General features: G+C 67.8%; 1 protein-coding gene across 3 annotated transcripts in view; it reads right to left on the reverse strand.

Moving 5' to 3' along the window:
* KIF1A (kinesin family member 1A) overlaps positions 1-15,652 on the reverse strand; it is an 85,908-nt gene that overhangs the window by 21,522 nt on the left and 48,734 nt on the right. For 2 of the 3 annotated variants that reach the window (XM_061122656.1, XM_061122655.1), the window contains 12 exons: positions 14,252-14,389; positions 13,306-13,566; positions 7,188-7,306; positions 5,198-5,283; positions 4,426-4,564; positions 4,145-4,313; positions 3,922-4,012; positions 2,434-2,552; positions 1,707-1,762; positions 815-923; positions 515-581; positions 205-289 (listed from right to left, as the gene is read on the reverse strand). In XM_061122656.1, coding sequence (XP_060978639.1) covers positions 205-289; positions 515-581; positions 815-923; positions 1,707-1,762; positions 2,434-2,552; positions 3,922-4,012; positions 4,145-4,313; positions 4,426-4,564; positions 5,198-5,283; positions 7,188-7,306; positions 13,306-13,566; positions 14,252-14,389 — 1,439 coding nt within the window. The remainder of the gene's footprint in view (positions 1-204; positions 290-514; positions 582-814; positions 924-1,706; positions 1,763-2,433; positions 2,553-3,921; positions 4,013-4,144; positions 4,314-4,425; positions 4,565-5,197; positions 5,284-7,187; positions 7,307-13,305; positions 13,567-14,251; positions 14,390-15,652) is intronic. The other variant, XM_061122657.1, reaches the window with a different exon arrangement.

Raw genomic sequence — 15,652 nt, forward strand, 5'->3', positions numbered from 1 at the left:
TTACGACAGCCCTAGGAAGCTAACGCGGTGATTAAATAGAAGTCTGGAATCATCGCCTGAGTCCCTGCGCTTCTCTTCAGGTGAGGGGTGAGGCACAGAGAGGTTAAGTGACTCAGCCAAAACCACACAGCAACAGGGGCAGAGCCGGGTCTGGGGCTGAGGCGGGCGCCTGCGTTGCTCCCACCTGTGTGAGCCCTCACTCACCCACCACCAGCTCCCGCACTTCCTTCCAGCGGATGTGGCTGCCCGTCTCGTGCAGCAGGGTCACGGTGATCCGTCTCTGGATGCCCTGCGGGGCACAGGGGGAGACCGCACGGTCAGACAGCGGAAGGCCAGGCGAGGGCGGGGCTCGGGGCGGGGCGGGGCGGGGCGGGGCATGGCAGGGGCGGGGCGGGTCACGGCGGGGCATGGCAGGGGAGGGGCGGGGCTCGGGGCGGGTCAGGGGCGGGCAGGGGAGGGGCATGGGCGGGGCAGGGGCAGGGTGGGCGGGGCAGGGGCAGCGAGGTCTCCGCACCTGGTGGAGCAGGAAGGTCCCCATGCATGGCATCCCGCCGCGGTGGTCCACCACTGCCGGGATGTAGCTGGAAGAGAGGCGGCAGGGCTGAGGGCGTGCCCGGCCCCGCCCCGCACCCACAGCACAGACAGGGTCCCACAGACCCCGGTCCCGCCCCGCACGCACTGCACAGCCGGCCGGCCCCCCGGAGCAGAGCAGAGGGCAGGGGAACACCACCCGCTGCCCCAGGCCCCTCCTGGCCCCGCACTTCCCGCGGACCCCTGCCCCACCCCGCGCGGGCAGCACAGGCTCGGGACTCACTCGCCGTTGGCCTCCAGCTCGCAGATCTCGAAGTAGACCAGCAGGTCGTACTTGCAGTGGCAGGGCCCTGGGCAGGGCCGCGTCAGTGTGCTGAGCTTGGTGGCCGGCACTGGGGGGACAGAGAGGAGATGTGGGTGCAAACAGGCCGCTCGTGGGTGAGGCTGCGCAGAGGAGGCAGGGAGCAGACCCCCAGCAGCGGCAAGGACACCGCCCTCCACGGGGAAGACTGGCGGGCTCCACCCCAGGGCACAGACAGGCCTCGGCCACCACCCCTGGGGGGGCGGGCGTGACTGCAGGCTTGCCTGTGCCAGGCGGGAGGAGCCCGAAGCCCCAGTGGCTGGAGCCACGCCTGCTCTGAGGCCCCACGACCTGCCCGGGACCCCTCAGCCACGCCAAGCACCTGCTTCCAGCACAGAGGCCCTGGGCCCCGCTGCCCTAGACATGTGGCCACTCCCAACACACAGGCTCTGTGCCCCGTGTGCCCAGCCACCTCTGCCCACAGCCCCTCCGCTCTGGGTGCCAGGCGCAGCTGACCTCCCAGGGCCCTTCCTCCAGGGACCTCCTGGGCTCGCCCACCTCCAGCCTCCCACCCAGGAAGCAGCTTCCGAGCCTGCCTCCTCTCAGACAGTGTCTGTCCTGCAGGTTCAGTTCACAGGGCCCAGCCCCCCAGGGAGCCCCCGGCCCTCATCCCCAGCCGCGGGCAGCCTCCCAGATGTTCCTCTGTGGCCCCTGCTCTGGAAGGGAGCCCTGACTCTGTGGGTGCCCCAGAGGGCCAGCGGGGGGGCAGGGAGGTGCCAGGAGGCTAGGGGGCAGGGACGCCCTTGCAGGACTACACTTGGCCAAGCGTGGCCGGCCCACACGGGCACCCTGCGCCAGGGAGAGCCCCGCCTACCTGGCTTGGAGAGCGGCATGACCCGTGGGAAGTGGCGGCGTGAGGGCCTCAGGGGGCTGTGGGGACAGAGATGGGGAGAGTGACCGTGAGTGACCAGAGGCCAGTGCCTCTCCCACGGGGCCTGGGAAAGGCCTGACCTCAGGCCTCCGCCAGCCGGGGAGGGGGCACCCTAGAACTCAGGACCCCCCGGGAGGCCCCACGAGGCCCCAGGAATCCAGGCAGGCCTCTCCCCTCCCCAGGACAGGTGAGCCCTGGAACCAGCCCCTCTGGCCTGCTCTGCCGACACTCGCCCTGGGTCCCGCACATCAGCACAGAGGGCGCCTGGAGGTGGCACTGCCCCCAATCCTCTGGGCTGCTGTCCCCACACGCGGGGGGCTCAGCAGGGACCCACCTTGAGAGCCCCAGGCAGGGGAGGGAGCAGGGCCAGTCACCCCCGTCCTGCCTGGGGGGGCGGAGGACTCAGGAGCAGGGCAGGGAGTCGCCCCCGCCAGCCCCGCGTGGCTTCCCTGGGCCCTGGAACACAGCCAGGCCCAGGCCAGGCCGAGGTTCTGACAGTGACCCTCTAAGACCCCTCCTCAGCCCCGCGGGGCCGTCTCTGACCGCTCCATGTCCGGCCTCAGACGGAAGGCGTCGGGGGGCCACAAGGCTCCACAGCCAGCACACCAGGCCCATCCAGGGCGCAAGTCAAGCCTGCCGGCCCGGAGGCGAAAAGCCCCAGCCCGCTGACCTGAGCACGTCCTTGCAGAGGGGCGGGAACGGGTGCTGCTGGTAGTGCCCGAAGACCTCGAAGACGAGGGGCTGGCTCTTGATGTATTCGATGAAGGACCTGGTCACCTCCACCGCGATCTGGTCGGGGGGCAGCACAGGGAGTCAGGAGGGGAGAGCTCGGCCTCCATGGAGCACCCGGCACCCCAGGCCCAGACCGCAGAGCCCGGGGCTGACCTCGCCTGGGTCCGCCCAGCCTGTTCCTCCACACGCCCTGTGGACCGGCCACTGCGGGCCGGCCCGCGAGCTCTCCCACAGGACTGACGGGCTGAGGGCCCCTGGGCTCAGCTGCTCTTTCAGATGGCAGAGCTGCAGGACGGGCCTCTGCGACCCGGCCTGACCGCGCTTGGGCTCTCGTCCACTCGCCCGGCAGTGTGGGGTGAACTGTGTCCCCCACCACCCGCATCCCACGTGTTGAAGCCTGACCGCCAGCACGTGTGTCAGAGAGGGGTCTCCACAGAGGCGATCGAGCTAGAATGAGGCCACTGGGGGCCCCACAGGCCCCCCGGAAGGGGACACTTGGGCACAGGCCCGCACGGGACGTGACGTGAGGATACCGGGGAAGGTGGCCATCTATGAGCCAGGGAGAGAGGTGGCAACTGGTTCTCATCATGGCCTCAGAGGGAGCTTGGAGCCCACCGGGCTCTCGGACTTAAGCCTCAGGGGCTGAGAGGCAGGCAGCCCCTGGTTAAAGCCCCTGGGCTGAGGGGCCCTGCTGGGCTGCCAGGGAAGGAACCCACACAGCACCCTGGCAGAGCCGGCCCTGCCTCCCTGGCTTAGAGACGACCAGAGCCCCTCGTCCCCGAGGGGCAGGATGGGCCACAGTCCACAGGGCCCTTTTGAGCCAGGCCGGGGTGGCTGCTCAGGGCACAGCCACAGCTCAGGTCCAACTCACACTTGCTGGGTCCCCAAGGTCTTGTGACCCAACGGCTTCCGTCAGGGCCCTGTTTCCCCGCCTCACAGCAGACAGTCCCCTGCTCTCCTGACAGCCTGGCTCGAGTTGCGGGTTGAACCGTGTCCCCGCCGTCTGCCAGTTCTTCCCGGGCTGGGGGTTCCCTGGCCTCTCCGGCTTCTGCCTGGGCACCCCACGGCCCTCCGCACACCCTGCCCCACCTCATCCCCAGGACCAAGCTAGGGCGGCCTCCCTGGGCCCCCAGACCCTTCACATCCACATCCGACCGAGGCTTGCTGCAGGGGCCCTCGGTGGGGCTCTGGGCTGCCCCCACCCCCAGCCTTAAGCTCCCCAAAGCCCCTACTGCCCAGCAGGAGCACACGCGCCCCCACCTGGTACCCAAGGCCCTTGTCCTCACGCCCAGCCCAGGGCTGGTGCCCAGGAGAGGGAGAAGGTGTGACCGAGTGAAAGCACCTCGGGGGTTTCAGGGAGGCCAGCAGAGCTGGGGCCCCGGGAGGGGCGGGTCACGGCAGGGGGACGGGGGCCCTGAGGACGTACATTTTGGACGTGGTAGAAGCCCAGCGGGGGCCCCCTCCCTGTGTTCTTCAAGGGCTCCGTAGAGAAGGCCTCATCATGGCGATGGATGAAGCTGCGAACCGGGAGGAGATGCTTGGTGGGTGTGGGGCCTGGGCGCGGGCACCCCAGCCTCCAGGGGGCCACCTGGTGCCCTGCGCCCGCGCCTTGCCAAGGCCCACCCGCACAGCCTGGGTATGAGGCTCACTTGAACTGGCAGAAGATGTCAGCATATTCAGCAGAGATGCTGGACGCCTGCAGGACGGTCACGCGGAAGGTGAAGGTGCTGCCCAGGCCGAGGTGGTCCAGGGCGGCGTCCAGGGGCCCGTCCAGGACGGCTTTCTCGGGGCTGTCCAGGAGGCCCTCCGGGGTCACCGCTGCTGGGAGCCAAGGGCAGAGGGGCATGGAGGGACCCAAAGGGCTGAGTGTGGGCTCGGGGACTGGCCTGCAGCACGTGCGCCTGCCAAGAGGTGGGCAGCAGGGACCCACCTGAGCAGGTGTTGTTGTTGACCTCGTCGGCTGAGGGCCCAGAGTCTGCGGCCTGGCCCTGGCCTTCCACGATCCGCAGCTCCTCTTGGGAGGTCCCTGAGCGGGACATGCCCACCCCGGGGCAGGACTCGGCCTGGAACTGTGCAGGCGGGGGCGGGGTCGGACAGAGCACGGCCAGGAACCCTGAGCGCCCACAAGGCCCGCCCCTGCCGTGGGCGGACTCCTCCCTAGCCCTAGGTTCCCCAGGCTCTGAGTGCCTCTGTCAGTCTACGCAGCGGGAAAGGAAGGTGGGACACGTCTCTGGGCTTCAGCTCCGCCCCAACCCCAGCCAGGACCCCTCCCTCAGCTCCGCCCCCCTCAGCTCCGCCCACCCAGCCAGGACCCCTCCCTCAGCTCCGCCCCTCCCCCAGCTCCGCCCCCTGCTCCCCCACCTTAGAGATTCTCCCAGCAGCTTTCAGGGCCCAGCCAGGCCCCCCCACCAGTTGCCCGCATGGCCCCCACCGCCCCCACCCCGGGCCCTCTCTGCTCTGCCGGACGCCCCGTGCCCCTCCTGTGAGGCCCAGCACTGACAGCCCCTCTGAGAGGGATGACTCGGGGGTCCTGGGCCCAACGCCTCAGAGCACCACAGTTCAGGCAGGGCCTGGGAGCTCCCCGCTCAGGCCTGCCGCCCGAGAGCAGGAAGGGCGCCTGCGAGGAAGACGCCGTCCTCCCCCACCCCGAGGCCCTGCCTGGCTGGCGGCCCATCCGGTGGCATCCGTGGCCACCCCACTACCTTCTCGAAATGCTGGTCGTCAAAGGAGATTTTGGCTGTTCCAGACTGGCGGACGCCGGAGCCGTAGTCAGGGGCCTCCTCGTCGGCTGAAACAGGACGGAGCAGAGGGTCAGGCCCAGCGTGTCCCCAGGTGGGACAGGATGTCCACTCTGAGTGCTGGCGGGGGGGATGCGGGAACCAGGTGCGGCTCCAACCCGCCTGGGGGATCCCAGACATGGCCGAGCAGTCCTGAATGACCAGGGCATGTCCCGGGCACCCTGACCACCGGCCTCCGCTGCCCCATGGCCCAGCGGCAGCCATGTCGTCGGCACGGCCACGCCGATGGGGCCGTGAAAGCCACCTTGTCAGGGCTAAGCTTTCTACCTCTGCCCCGCACCCCATGTCCTGACCCCAGACTCAGCCGCTGCAGCAGAACCCAGGCGCCTCCGGACCCCCACCCCTCTCCCCTCCCCCCGTCACGCAGCTGGACACTCAACACCCCACATGCTCTCACACCCGCTTCTCCCTGGTGTCCAGGGTTGCCTACCATCTGGGACAAAACCCAAACCCTCTCCCGCCGCCTGAAGGCCCCCAGTTCTGCCCCCTCCAGGCCCCCAGCCCCCAACTCCAGCCACTCTGGCTAGGTGCCGCTACAGGAGACTTCACAGATGCCACGCGGCTCTGACCCTCTGTTCTGGGGCCCTGTGGGGGTGCGAACACCACCGAGGCGTCTACCCCGGCTGCCCGAGGGCCCAGGGCTCTACCCCACCACCGCCCAGGGCGGCCCAGGGCAAGTGCGCAGGAGGGCCCCTGCCACGGCGGGGGGGCAGGGGCAGGGGTGGCCATCTCCTCCAGCTCAGCCACCACACGGGGGACGTCGGGTCCGGCCCAAACAGACAGCACCAACCTGTCTGTCTATGAAGCGGCCGGCCAGGCGGGACCCGCTCTACAGGGGCCGAGGGGTCAGGAAGGGCCAGGAAGAGACCGGGGAGGACGAAGCACCCAGAGAGCCTGGGCCCCCCTCGGGGGAGGAGAGCAGCAGTGGATGCCCCAGAATCGCTGTCACCTGGCTCGTTCCTAAAGCCAGCCCACCCCAGCCTCCCCCTTCTCAGCCGCATCCCCAGGGGCCTAAGCACCGTGGTCACACAGCTGGAGGAGCTGGGGAGAGTGCTTGGGATCGTGGGGAAGCGAGAACCTGGCACAGGGGTCCAGACATCCAGAGTGCACACACACGGGTCACCCAGTGGGAGAGCAGGCCACCCGCGCTGCTCACGCTCCGCACCTCTCTGTCCCAGCCTTGGCCCTCTGCAGCTGACACGGGGCACCCATAGTGCCCAGGCCAAGCCTCGGGAGCGGAGGAAGAGGCCCGAGGAGGCGCTGGGGGCTGGAGGTGGGGAAGGGAAGACTGGCCATTGCAGTAGAGGGACCCTCCAGCCCAGCAGTTCCCCATGAGTCCTTCAAGCATCTCTCCACACTCCTGTCTAAGAAGCTTCACAGAGGACCCACTTTCAGAGGAGCAAACCCAGCAAACCCGATGCCCTCCCTTGGGAGGCTGTCCCCAACCCAGAGGGGCGGACGGGAGGGGACTGGGCAGTGAGGGGCATCTGCCTCTCAGTGGGGGGCTGGACCAGCTGGCCAGCGGTGGGGAGGGGCTCACGGCCTCTGGGGACACAGGTCAGCACCCGAGCAGCCATGCGCTCCGGAGGGGGCCGTGCTAGGGACTCGGGAAGGCTGGGGGACCAAGGGCCGGAGTGTGCGCACCCCTCCTGGGGCTGAGACTATGGCGGGGGCTTGGGGCGCACTTCTGCACTAGGCTGCATCTGCAGGCCGCCTGGTGGGGGGCCCGAGCCAAAGGGGCCTCAGACAGCCCCGGCTCGGCCTGCACGGCCCTGGAGGCCCCAGCCGACCAGGAGGAGCCCCGGGAGCCCGAGCCGAGTGCCGGGCAGCAGGGCTTCTCTTGCAGGGAGAGACGGAGGAGGCCGGGGCTGTGGGGGAGGCTGCCCGCACGCACCTGAGATGGCCTGCACGGCCACGCGCAGGAAGCCCTTCACCTCGCCCTTCTCGCTGACGATGGCCACGCGGTGCACCAGCGGCACGGGATACAGCAGGTTGCTGAGGTACACGAAGGCCCTGGGGGAGGAGAGGCCGTGGTCAGGGCCACCCGCCGGGCACCTGGCAGAGGCGGCAGGGCGGGCGCACGACACGACACTGCGAAGCAGAGGGGGCGGGCAGCCAGGCGGGGGCAGCCAGGGCGGGGGGCAGGCAGGGGCTGCACAGGGCAGGGCGGGCAGCAGCGGACAGGGCAGAGGGGCGGGAGGACGCGGAGGACAGCGAGGAGGAGGGTTCAGCCTGCTTCAAGGATGACGACCGGGGACCGCCCTGCTGACTTACAACCCTCACACTGGTGCCGATGCCCCCCGTCTCATCTGCCCGTTTCCCGGGGGCCCCTGACACTCGCAGACCCCACAGAGGGCCTCAGATGGCGAAAGACGGCTCAGGGCTTCCTGTGAGCCTCTCCAGGAACACAAGGGGTGAGAGCTCCATGACGTCAGCCAGGGCCCGGGAGGAGGGCTGAACGGAGCCCCAAGGATGCCCCAGACACTGCAGCACTGCCTGGCACGGCCCCACCAGCCCCAGGGCCCAGAGCCCCCCTCTCCCAGCAGCTCAGCTGTGCGCCCAGCTAGTGCCAAGACAGGCGGGCCAGAGGCCACGTCACCCGTGGCACCCCCTCCCTGAGCCGGCCGACCTGCGGGATCTCACGGGCCGTGGAGGACGGAGCCTGTGCTGCTCCGCGGGTGGGCAGGCTGGCATGAGCACCACTCCTTTCTGTTCAGGAAGCCCTCCTTGGGGGGACACCCCCTCCTGGGGGAAACACCCTCCTTGGGGACGTGCCCTCTTTGGGGTATGTCCTTCTGGGGGGGGCCCTCTTTGAGGGATGCCCTCCTTGAGGTGTGTCCTCCTGGGGGTGCCCCTCCTGGAGGGAGCACCCTGGTTTCCAGCCCTGCTCTGCCCTCCACTCCAGCCCAAAGGCACAGACCCGGCAACCCTGAGCTCCTGGGTTGGGGGAGTTCTGGGTGTGGTCCTGGGGGAGGGGCAGGATTTGGAGCCAGATGGTGGGAGGTGCTGGGGAGGAAGTGCAGGGGGGGGTGAGGGGGCTCAGGTGGGGACAAGGTGTGGTCAGTTGAGGTGGCAGTCTGGGCACTGGTCGGGTGGGGTGGGGGCGCTGGGGGGTAGGAGGAGAGGTGCGTTGTCCGTCGCCCCGCCCCTCATCCAGGCTGGGGTCCCTGCTCTGGATGCCCCATGGCCGCAGGTGGGGGGCGGGGCTGTCCCCAGGGCCCTGACTCCAGGCCCGGTGTCCCCTCTCCGGTAGGCTCCCAGCCTGGCCACCGCCGGCCTTCCCCCGCCACAGGGCAGAACTCTGCACGCCATCCTAGCCCGTCCCTCAGCTCTGCCTCGAGTCTCTGAAACCCATCACCAGCCCATCAGCCCTGGCCTCCCGCCCTCTCCCCCTGCACCACCCCCACCCCGGCCTCCACGGCTGCCAGAGGGGACCTGAGACCTGAGCAGACCCCACCCGCCTCGGCCTCCAAGCTCTTTGCATCCAACAGGTGCCCCAGCCCCTGCCATGGGCCCCGCCCTGTTCTGGCCTCACGCCCCCGTCTGCTCCCATCTCTGTGCAAGGCTACCACGTCTCAGCTTCTGGGCTGCTTTCTGCACAGCTCTCCCCGTTGGCCCGAATTTACCAGTAGGCCCAACCTCTGTTGACTGGTTTTGCTTTCTGGGCCCCCGAAGGCTAAGCCAGGCCCCAGGAGCCCCAGGGTGGGGCCTCCCAGGGCCTACCACCGCAGCCCCCTGCCCTCCGGCAGGCGGAAGCCCCCACCCCAGCAGAGCACCATCTCTGAGGGTGCCCCACGGCCCCTCCCTTCGGTGCTCTCTCCCCCGACGGGGGCGGGCGCCAAGGCCCACTGCCCCCGGCCACCACGCAGGCAAGCAGAAGCCAGCAAGAGATGCTGGAGCCCAAACGGAAGGCCTCGCCCACACAGCAGAGGGCATCGGCCAGCACCCACCTCGGGTGGGACGGTGGGGGCCTCCCCTCCCCGGCACTTGGGCTGCTGGCCCAGCTTCTCTGATAGAAACTGGGGGTGGGAGGGGGTGACTGTGAAATGAACCAAGTCATGGGGTCCAGAAGGGGAAGTGCAGGGCCAGGACTCAAGCTATGGGGACAGGCACAGAGCCGGCTCCACTCCCCCGAGGCCCAGCTGCCCTGCCCTGCCCCAGAGGGCTGAGGGGGCTGGGTGAGGCAGCCCCCAGCTGCGGGGCCCAGTCAGCGCTGCCCTCAGCCCTGCCCACCCCTGGGCACCGCCTGCTGCAGAAAGCAGGGTCGGGAAACTTCTGGGAGCCCCAGGCGCCAGGGTGAGGGGCAGGCCTGCCCATCCCCTGCACCCTGCAGGGACCCACAGGAGGACCTATGGGGAGGCACACCGCCTGGGTGGTGGGCTACTGAGGGCACGATGCCTTCCCGAGGCAGAGTGTCAGGCTGTCCGAGGGCCACCAGCCAGGAGGGCCCGCCAGGCCAGGGGCTGCTTCCTGAAGGCTCAGGGGGCAGTCCCTGGGTGCTGGCTCCCGGCTCCAGTGGCTTCTCGCAGCCCACTGCAGGGGACCCAGGACCACCCCGAGGGGCGGTGAGGCGGGGAAGGAGGTCAGCCCTCCTCCCTCCTGCGCCCACGGAGGCCAGGCCCTAGGCAGTCCGAGGCACGGGGCCGGGCCAACCCAGTCACAGCAGGCCTGTGGCAGACGGGTGTCCCCGCTCCCCCAGGGCCCTGCGGCTGCACATGCCCACTGCGGTCTCCCGGGGCGCCTCCTGCCACGGGGCCCACGCATCGAAGGGGGCCGCACCCCGTGAGTCCTAAGGCTCAAACCACCCTGCTGGCAGTCTGCCACCGAAAGCTCCAGGGGAGAAACTGTGCATGACAGCCCTTGCGAGCCCACCGGGGCCGGCTCTGGAGCCCCCAGCACCATGCGGCAGGCGGCCGGGGTCTCCTCTCCTCACACCTCAACACGGACGCTGGGGCTCCCTCCCCAGCGGCATGCCTCAGCTGGACCGACGGCTCAAACTAGGGGCTCAAACACAGCGCCGGAGGTCTAAGCGGGGGTGCTAGGGCTGGAGAACCACGGCTTCCGTGCCCCATCTCGCAGGCGGAGACGGAGGCCCGAGGACAGCAAGGCTGGGAGCAGACGCTCGGCTGGGGCGGGACCCCAGGCTGGCTCCAGGACAGCTCCCGGCTGTGGGCACGGCGCCCCATCGCCCAGTGGCTTACTTAAGGTTCGTTAGGTAAATCAAGTCTTTCCCGATCTCACGGGATTTCCTCATGTCGGAAAGGAAAGAAAACCCACATGTTTAGGGTATCGTAAACAGCAGGGCTGGGGGCTTTGAGGGCCCCCGTGGTTGGAGGTTGGGGTTTTACAAAGAAAAAGACGCCTGGAGTCCACGGCCACACTCGCCGCCCTCTCTGAACCTCACTGCCGGCTGTGGGAGGGCTGGTCCCCACACCCCCAGGGGCACCAGGCGGGTTCGCACACAGATCAGATGCAGCCCTGGGCGAGGGCTTCCAGAGGGCATGGCGGCCCTGCGGGACCCTCTGTCCTCCTCACTGCCCCTCGCCCTGTGATGATGACACCGCCTTCACCCCAAAGGGACCCCCGGCCTGGCAGCCACTGCCCCTGGTGGCAGCACCAGCCTCGAGGGCAGGGGGCGGGAAGACCCCAGGTCCACCCCAAGTGACAGGGACGGGAGAGGGTGGGTCTGAGGGGTAGAGGCTGGGCCCTCCACACGCCCAAGCGGACAGCAGCTCCCACCACCCCGGGGGCCGGAGCAGCCCAGCCCTGTCAGGAGGCCCCATCGGCCATGGCACGCCCACCTGCACACGGTGGCCCAGCGCCTTGCTGGAGACAATTCAGGCTGAGCGGCTTGGCCCGCAGAGCACACCTGGCTGGGGGCTGGGAGCTCGGCCTCGCCGGCCCAGACAGCGCAGAGCGACACGGCGGGTCAGTGCTTTTCCACCCAGCGTCCTGGATCCTACACTCGGGGGGCACCTGTCCTCCTTCCCCGGGACCGTCCATCCCAGACGGTCAGCCCCTCACCCTCCTCTCTCTGCGGCTCCCCTGCCCAGCCCCCTTCTGAGAGCGAAGGTCCAGGCGGGGAGGACCATGGGGGAGACTGAGCCCACAGGCCCACCTCCTCCCCCTGGGCTGGCCCACCCCACCCCCCAGCGCAACGGCACACAGGCTGACCCTGGACTCGGGGGAGGCTCCTGCCGGGACCCCGTGCTCGGGAGCGAGGGCACCTTGAAGCAGGCTGAGACCCGCCGGAGACAGAGGGGGCGGCAGAGGTGGGGGCCGGGGCGGAGCGTGGGGGAGCGGAGGAGGCAGCGCTAACCACGAGATTGGTGAGGTGCAGACGCATGCTGGGGCCACGGAAGCCTTTCCGGAGGGAGGCAAGAGTGGGCGCCCCAATTTCGCTTAAGCTTTGGAGAGAGAGCCAGCGGCTACCAGAAGGATAAAGGGAACCACACACGGGTCCTCCTCGGGGCTGGGCCTGCACAGCTGCTGCGCGGGAAAAGCCAATTCTTGCCAAACCAGAAAAATCAGGACGTTTCCAAATGAAGCCCCTCGCAGACGGCCGCGTAGGGAGCTGGACTCTCGCGCGGCTTTGGTTTTGGTTGTTTTCGTAACATCCCAGATCACAGGGGGAGTGTCGGAAGGACCCAGCTCTTTCTGGCTGAGACTGCAAGAGCCCACCCCCGTTTCTCCCGGTGACCCCACGTCTGCCTGACACCCGGCAGCCCTGGCCTGCGTGGCCGGGCTTTCTGAGAGGCCTGTGTGGAGCCAGCCCCAGGGGTCACACCTTCCCTTACGTCGTTGGGGCAGGAAGCTGGACTGGGTTATCTCAGGAGAGAGCCAGGGGGCCAACAGCCCCCGCTCAGGGAGACTGAGTCAGAATAAACCCACGATCCCCTCGAGAGAGCCTGCTTCCTTCCCAGAGGAACCAGAGGGGCTTCCACTCCAGCAGCTGCACCCAAGGGCTCCCAGAACAAACCCCGTTATCTGGGGGCCAGCCTCAGCACAGCTTCCAGCACTGGTGCTCCAAGGTCAAGACTTCCAAAACCTTCCCTCGGCCTAGCCCAGGAAGCAATCCCAGACTCCTACAAAGGTTTGCCGTTAAAGCTCACTTCCACCTTTGCAGACAGAATGTGTAAATTCAGTCTCTGTGAGCCAAGGTTTCTACTTCTACAGCTAGGTTTCTAGGTCTTTCTCTCTCATCTCTGTCCCACGGTGATAAAAACAGACGGACTATACTTGGCCCATCTGCCTGCAGGGCGAGCCCCGCGCCCCCTCCTGGACCTGGTCTGCCTCCTGTCTAAAACCCTTAATCACTGCCTCCCCTCCACAGAGGACACCTCCCTGGAGGGCACAAGGCCAGGGGCGCTGTCTCCAGTGTTGATGGCTTGAAGGCCAGGACGAATGAGGTGTTCTCTATCTTAGATGGAGACTGGCTCGGAGAGAAGCCAGGCTGCCCAGGGCTTCAGAGGGAGGCCCTCCCACTGCCAGGCTCTGCCCTTCCTTCGTCCCCGCTGCTGTCCCCCAACGGCTTCCTCCAGGTTCTGCTCCTCTTCCCACGGTGGGGGGCGGGGGCGGCACTGGGAGCACATCCAGACCCTCCGTCTCTTTTGGAAAACAGTAGAAGGAGGGACAGCGGCCTCGGCTGGTGGGCGAGGGGGTGCAAGGATGCCTGCTGCCACTTTTCCAAATCATCCTGAGGCCCCTGCACGGGGGTGGGGGCTCTCCCTGGGGTTCCGGAGGCCTCTTGGTAGAGACAGGCCCCCCTGCGTGGAGCCTGTGCCCCGGGGCGTCCTGCCTCCTCTGTCACTGGGCCCCCACCCTCCCGGGCTGGGCCTCCCCAGGACGGCCAGGGGCGCTCTCGCTGCCTCACTCGCTCCCCGGGGGAGGCCAGCCCCTGCCTGCCCCCTGCGCCAGGGCGGCGCCCTGCCGGTGGTCCACCGTGCCCACAGCAGTGCTCCTGTGCAAAAGAGCTGGTTCCTTCCCAGCATGCCGTCCTCAACCTCACCAACCTTCCTACTAAACTGAACAGGGGGGGCCGGTCGTAAAACGGGTCCCGGCCGTCGCACAGCACGTGCTCCGGAAAGACGTCGTCCTCCAGGTCCTCCTCCTCCTCCTCCTCCTCCTCCTCCTCCCCCACGCTCTGCTCCTCGGCAGGCTCGGTGGCGTCGGAGTCGGGGCTCGAGAAGGTGGGGGAGGGGGTGAGAGCAGCCATGCGCTCGCTCATGCATGTGTTGAGAAGAGGGTAGCTGTTGCAGCCAGAGACGACTGAACTGGGGTTAGTGCGACAAGACAGAGAGAAGTTAACACCGGCTCCTCAGGGGCGGCGGGGCGGGCGGCCGACACACAGACCTCCACGGGCACCACCTCCAAAGCCGAGGTGGCCCAGGGCACGCCGTCCCCAGGCGTGGACACACACGCACGCCCGCCCGTGGGGCCAGTGTGCAGCCCCGGAAGGTTCTGGAAGGTCCCGGCAGGTGTGGTCCTGGCCGGGTGTGGCTGAGGCTGTGGTCATGTTGAAGCCTCAGAATCCACGCCCCGTGGGGGGCAGGGGCTGGGTGCAGCCCCCCAGCCCAGGAGCCAGGGGACAGCAGGCACAGACTCTGGGCTCTGGGAGCACTCTGCCCTGCCTCCCGCTCACGCCCCACCGGTGGCCCAGAAGGCCTGACCAAGCCTCACACTCTCACCCGTGGACAGGTGTCACCTGAGGGCTACAGCCCTGAAGCGGGGGTGGGTGGCAATGCGGAGACCCCCTCCCCATCAGGGCCCGCTGGTGTTTGGAGAGGATGACGGGGGGACTCAGCCCAGAGAGGACCAAGGCAGGGGATTCGGGATGGAAGAGGGTCAGCACCCGCCTCGGGTCAGGGCCAGGGCCCAGGCCCTCGCCACCCACCAGCCTCCCAGTCACCCACCAGTCTTCTCCCAGCCTCTCAGCCCGGTCCGGAGGCAGACACCCACCTGCCCACCAGCCGGAACCAGGGGAAGCGGTCATAGAAGGGGTCTCCTCCGGTCACCACGTTGTCACAGTCCTCGATGACGCTGGAGGGCACCTCGGCCGCCCGGTCATACATCTCCCGCATCAGGTCCAGCCGCTGTCTGCAAGGCAGAGGTCAGCGTGGGCCCGGGCAGAGCGTCCTGCTCAGGGTTGCCCTCAGCTCAAGTGGGTTTGCTGGACATTCCCTCCATGGTCCTTGGAATCGGCTGACCATGAGCAAGGGGCTTGCAGTGCAACACACATTCACCACACACTTCTCTTAACCCCAGGGACAGCTGCAGGGTGTCAGCAGGGGACGGGGCTGGGACCAGCCAGGGTGGGGGGGACCCGGATTCGGGCACGGAGCCCTGGGAGCTGGTGAGCGAAGGGCAAGTTGTGACAGGACACGAGGAACAAGGCATTTCTGAAGTTATCACCCTGGAAAACCAGCAAGCTGTGAGAGAAACACCTCCGAGGGAAATATCCCTCGGGGGCCCAGGTGCAACAGGAAGGACCTGGGGGGACATTCATCTCCCAGGAGGGGCCGCAGCCTGGAGGACAGGGAAGGGGCAGGTGTGCCTGGGAACATACATGGTTGGTATGTGAGTGCCAGTGGGCCTGTGTTTGAAGATGAGCAGGACCTTGTGTGTGAACATGCGTGGCTGCACATGTGAGTGCATCTGTGTTCTTCATTTTCTGTGTCTCACAGTGTTCTGACATCTTTGGGGCCTCACTACCTGAGGAGACCCTTCCCCCACAGTGAAGACTCCCTTACCCGGCCCAAGCCCACTCAACCAGCCAGCTCCCCTGCCCTAACCTCAGGTGCGGGGCCAGGCCACCAGGCAGCCCCTGCCCCAAGTCTCCAGTGCTGTTCTAACCGGCCAGTCCTCACTGTTCGCCTTGTCCAGCTGTGCCCACGAACGCCTCGAAGAGGCCATAGTGAGACCCCTGCTTCGTCCCTGAAGGCCCTGCACCTCCCCTGTGTGCAGGTGTCCCTCCTTCCAGGGGAAGCTGAGCAACAGTAAACTTTCCTCCCATGGCAAAGCCCTGCCCAGTCACCTTCACCCAGGAAGAGTCAGGCCCACGCACAGCAGGGTGGGCACGTAGGACCCTGGAGGCAGAGCAGAAGGCAGACCGGCAGTCCTCCAGGGGCCCCCGCCCTGCTCTGCCACCCCCAGGCTCTGCCCAAGGCGGAGGAGCCCCTGCCTTCCTCCCCCCAGCACCTCACCCGCCAACTTCAGCCTGGCTTTGCCAGAGCAGAGCACAGATTCTTTAATAAGGCTGGATCCTATGTACTTTCTTCTGACTTTAAAAGAAACTGAAACAGGAAAACTAGCTGCCTAGTTTTCTATCCCTATTCTATAGGATATTTCCTATCCCTATAG

This window comes from Dama dama, chromosome 20 (genome assembly GCF_033118175.1).
Source record: "Dama dama isolate Ldn47 chromosome 20, ASM3311817v1, whole genome shotgun sequence".
Lineage (NCBI taxonomy): Eukaryota > Metazoa > Chordata > Mammalia > Artiodactyla > Cervidae > Dama > Dama dama.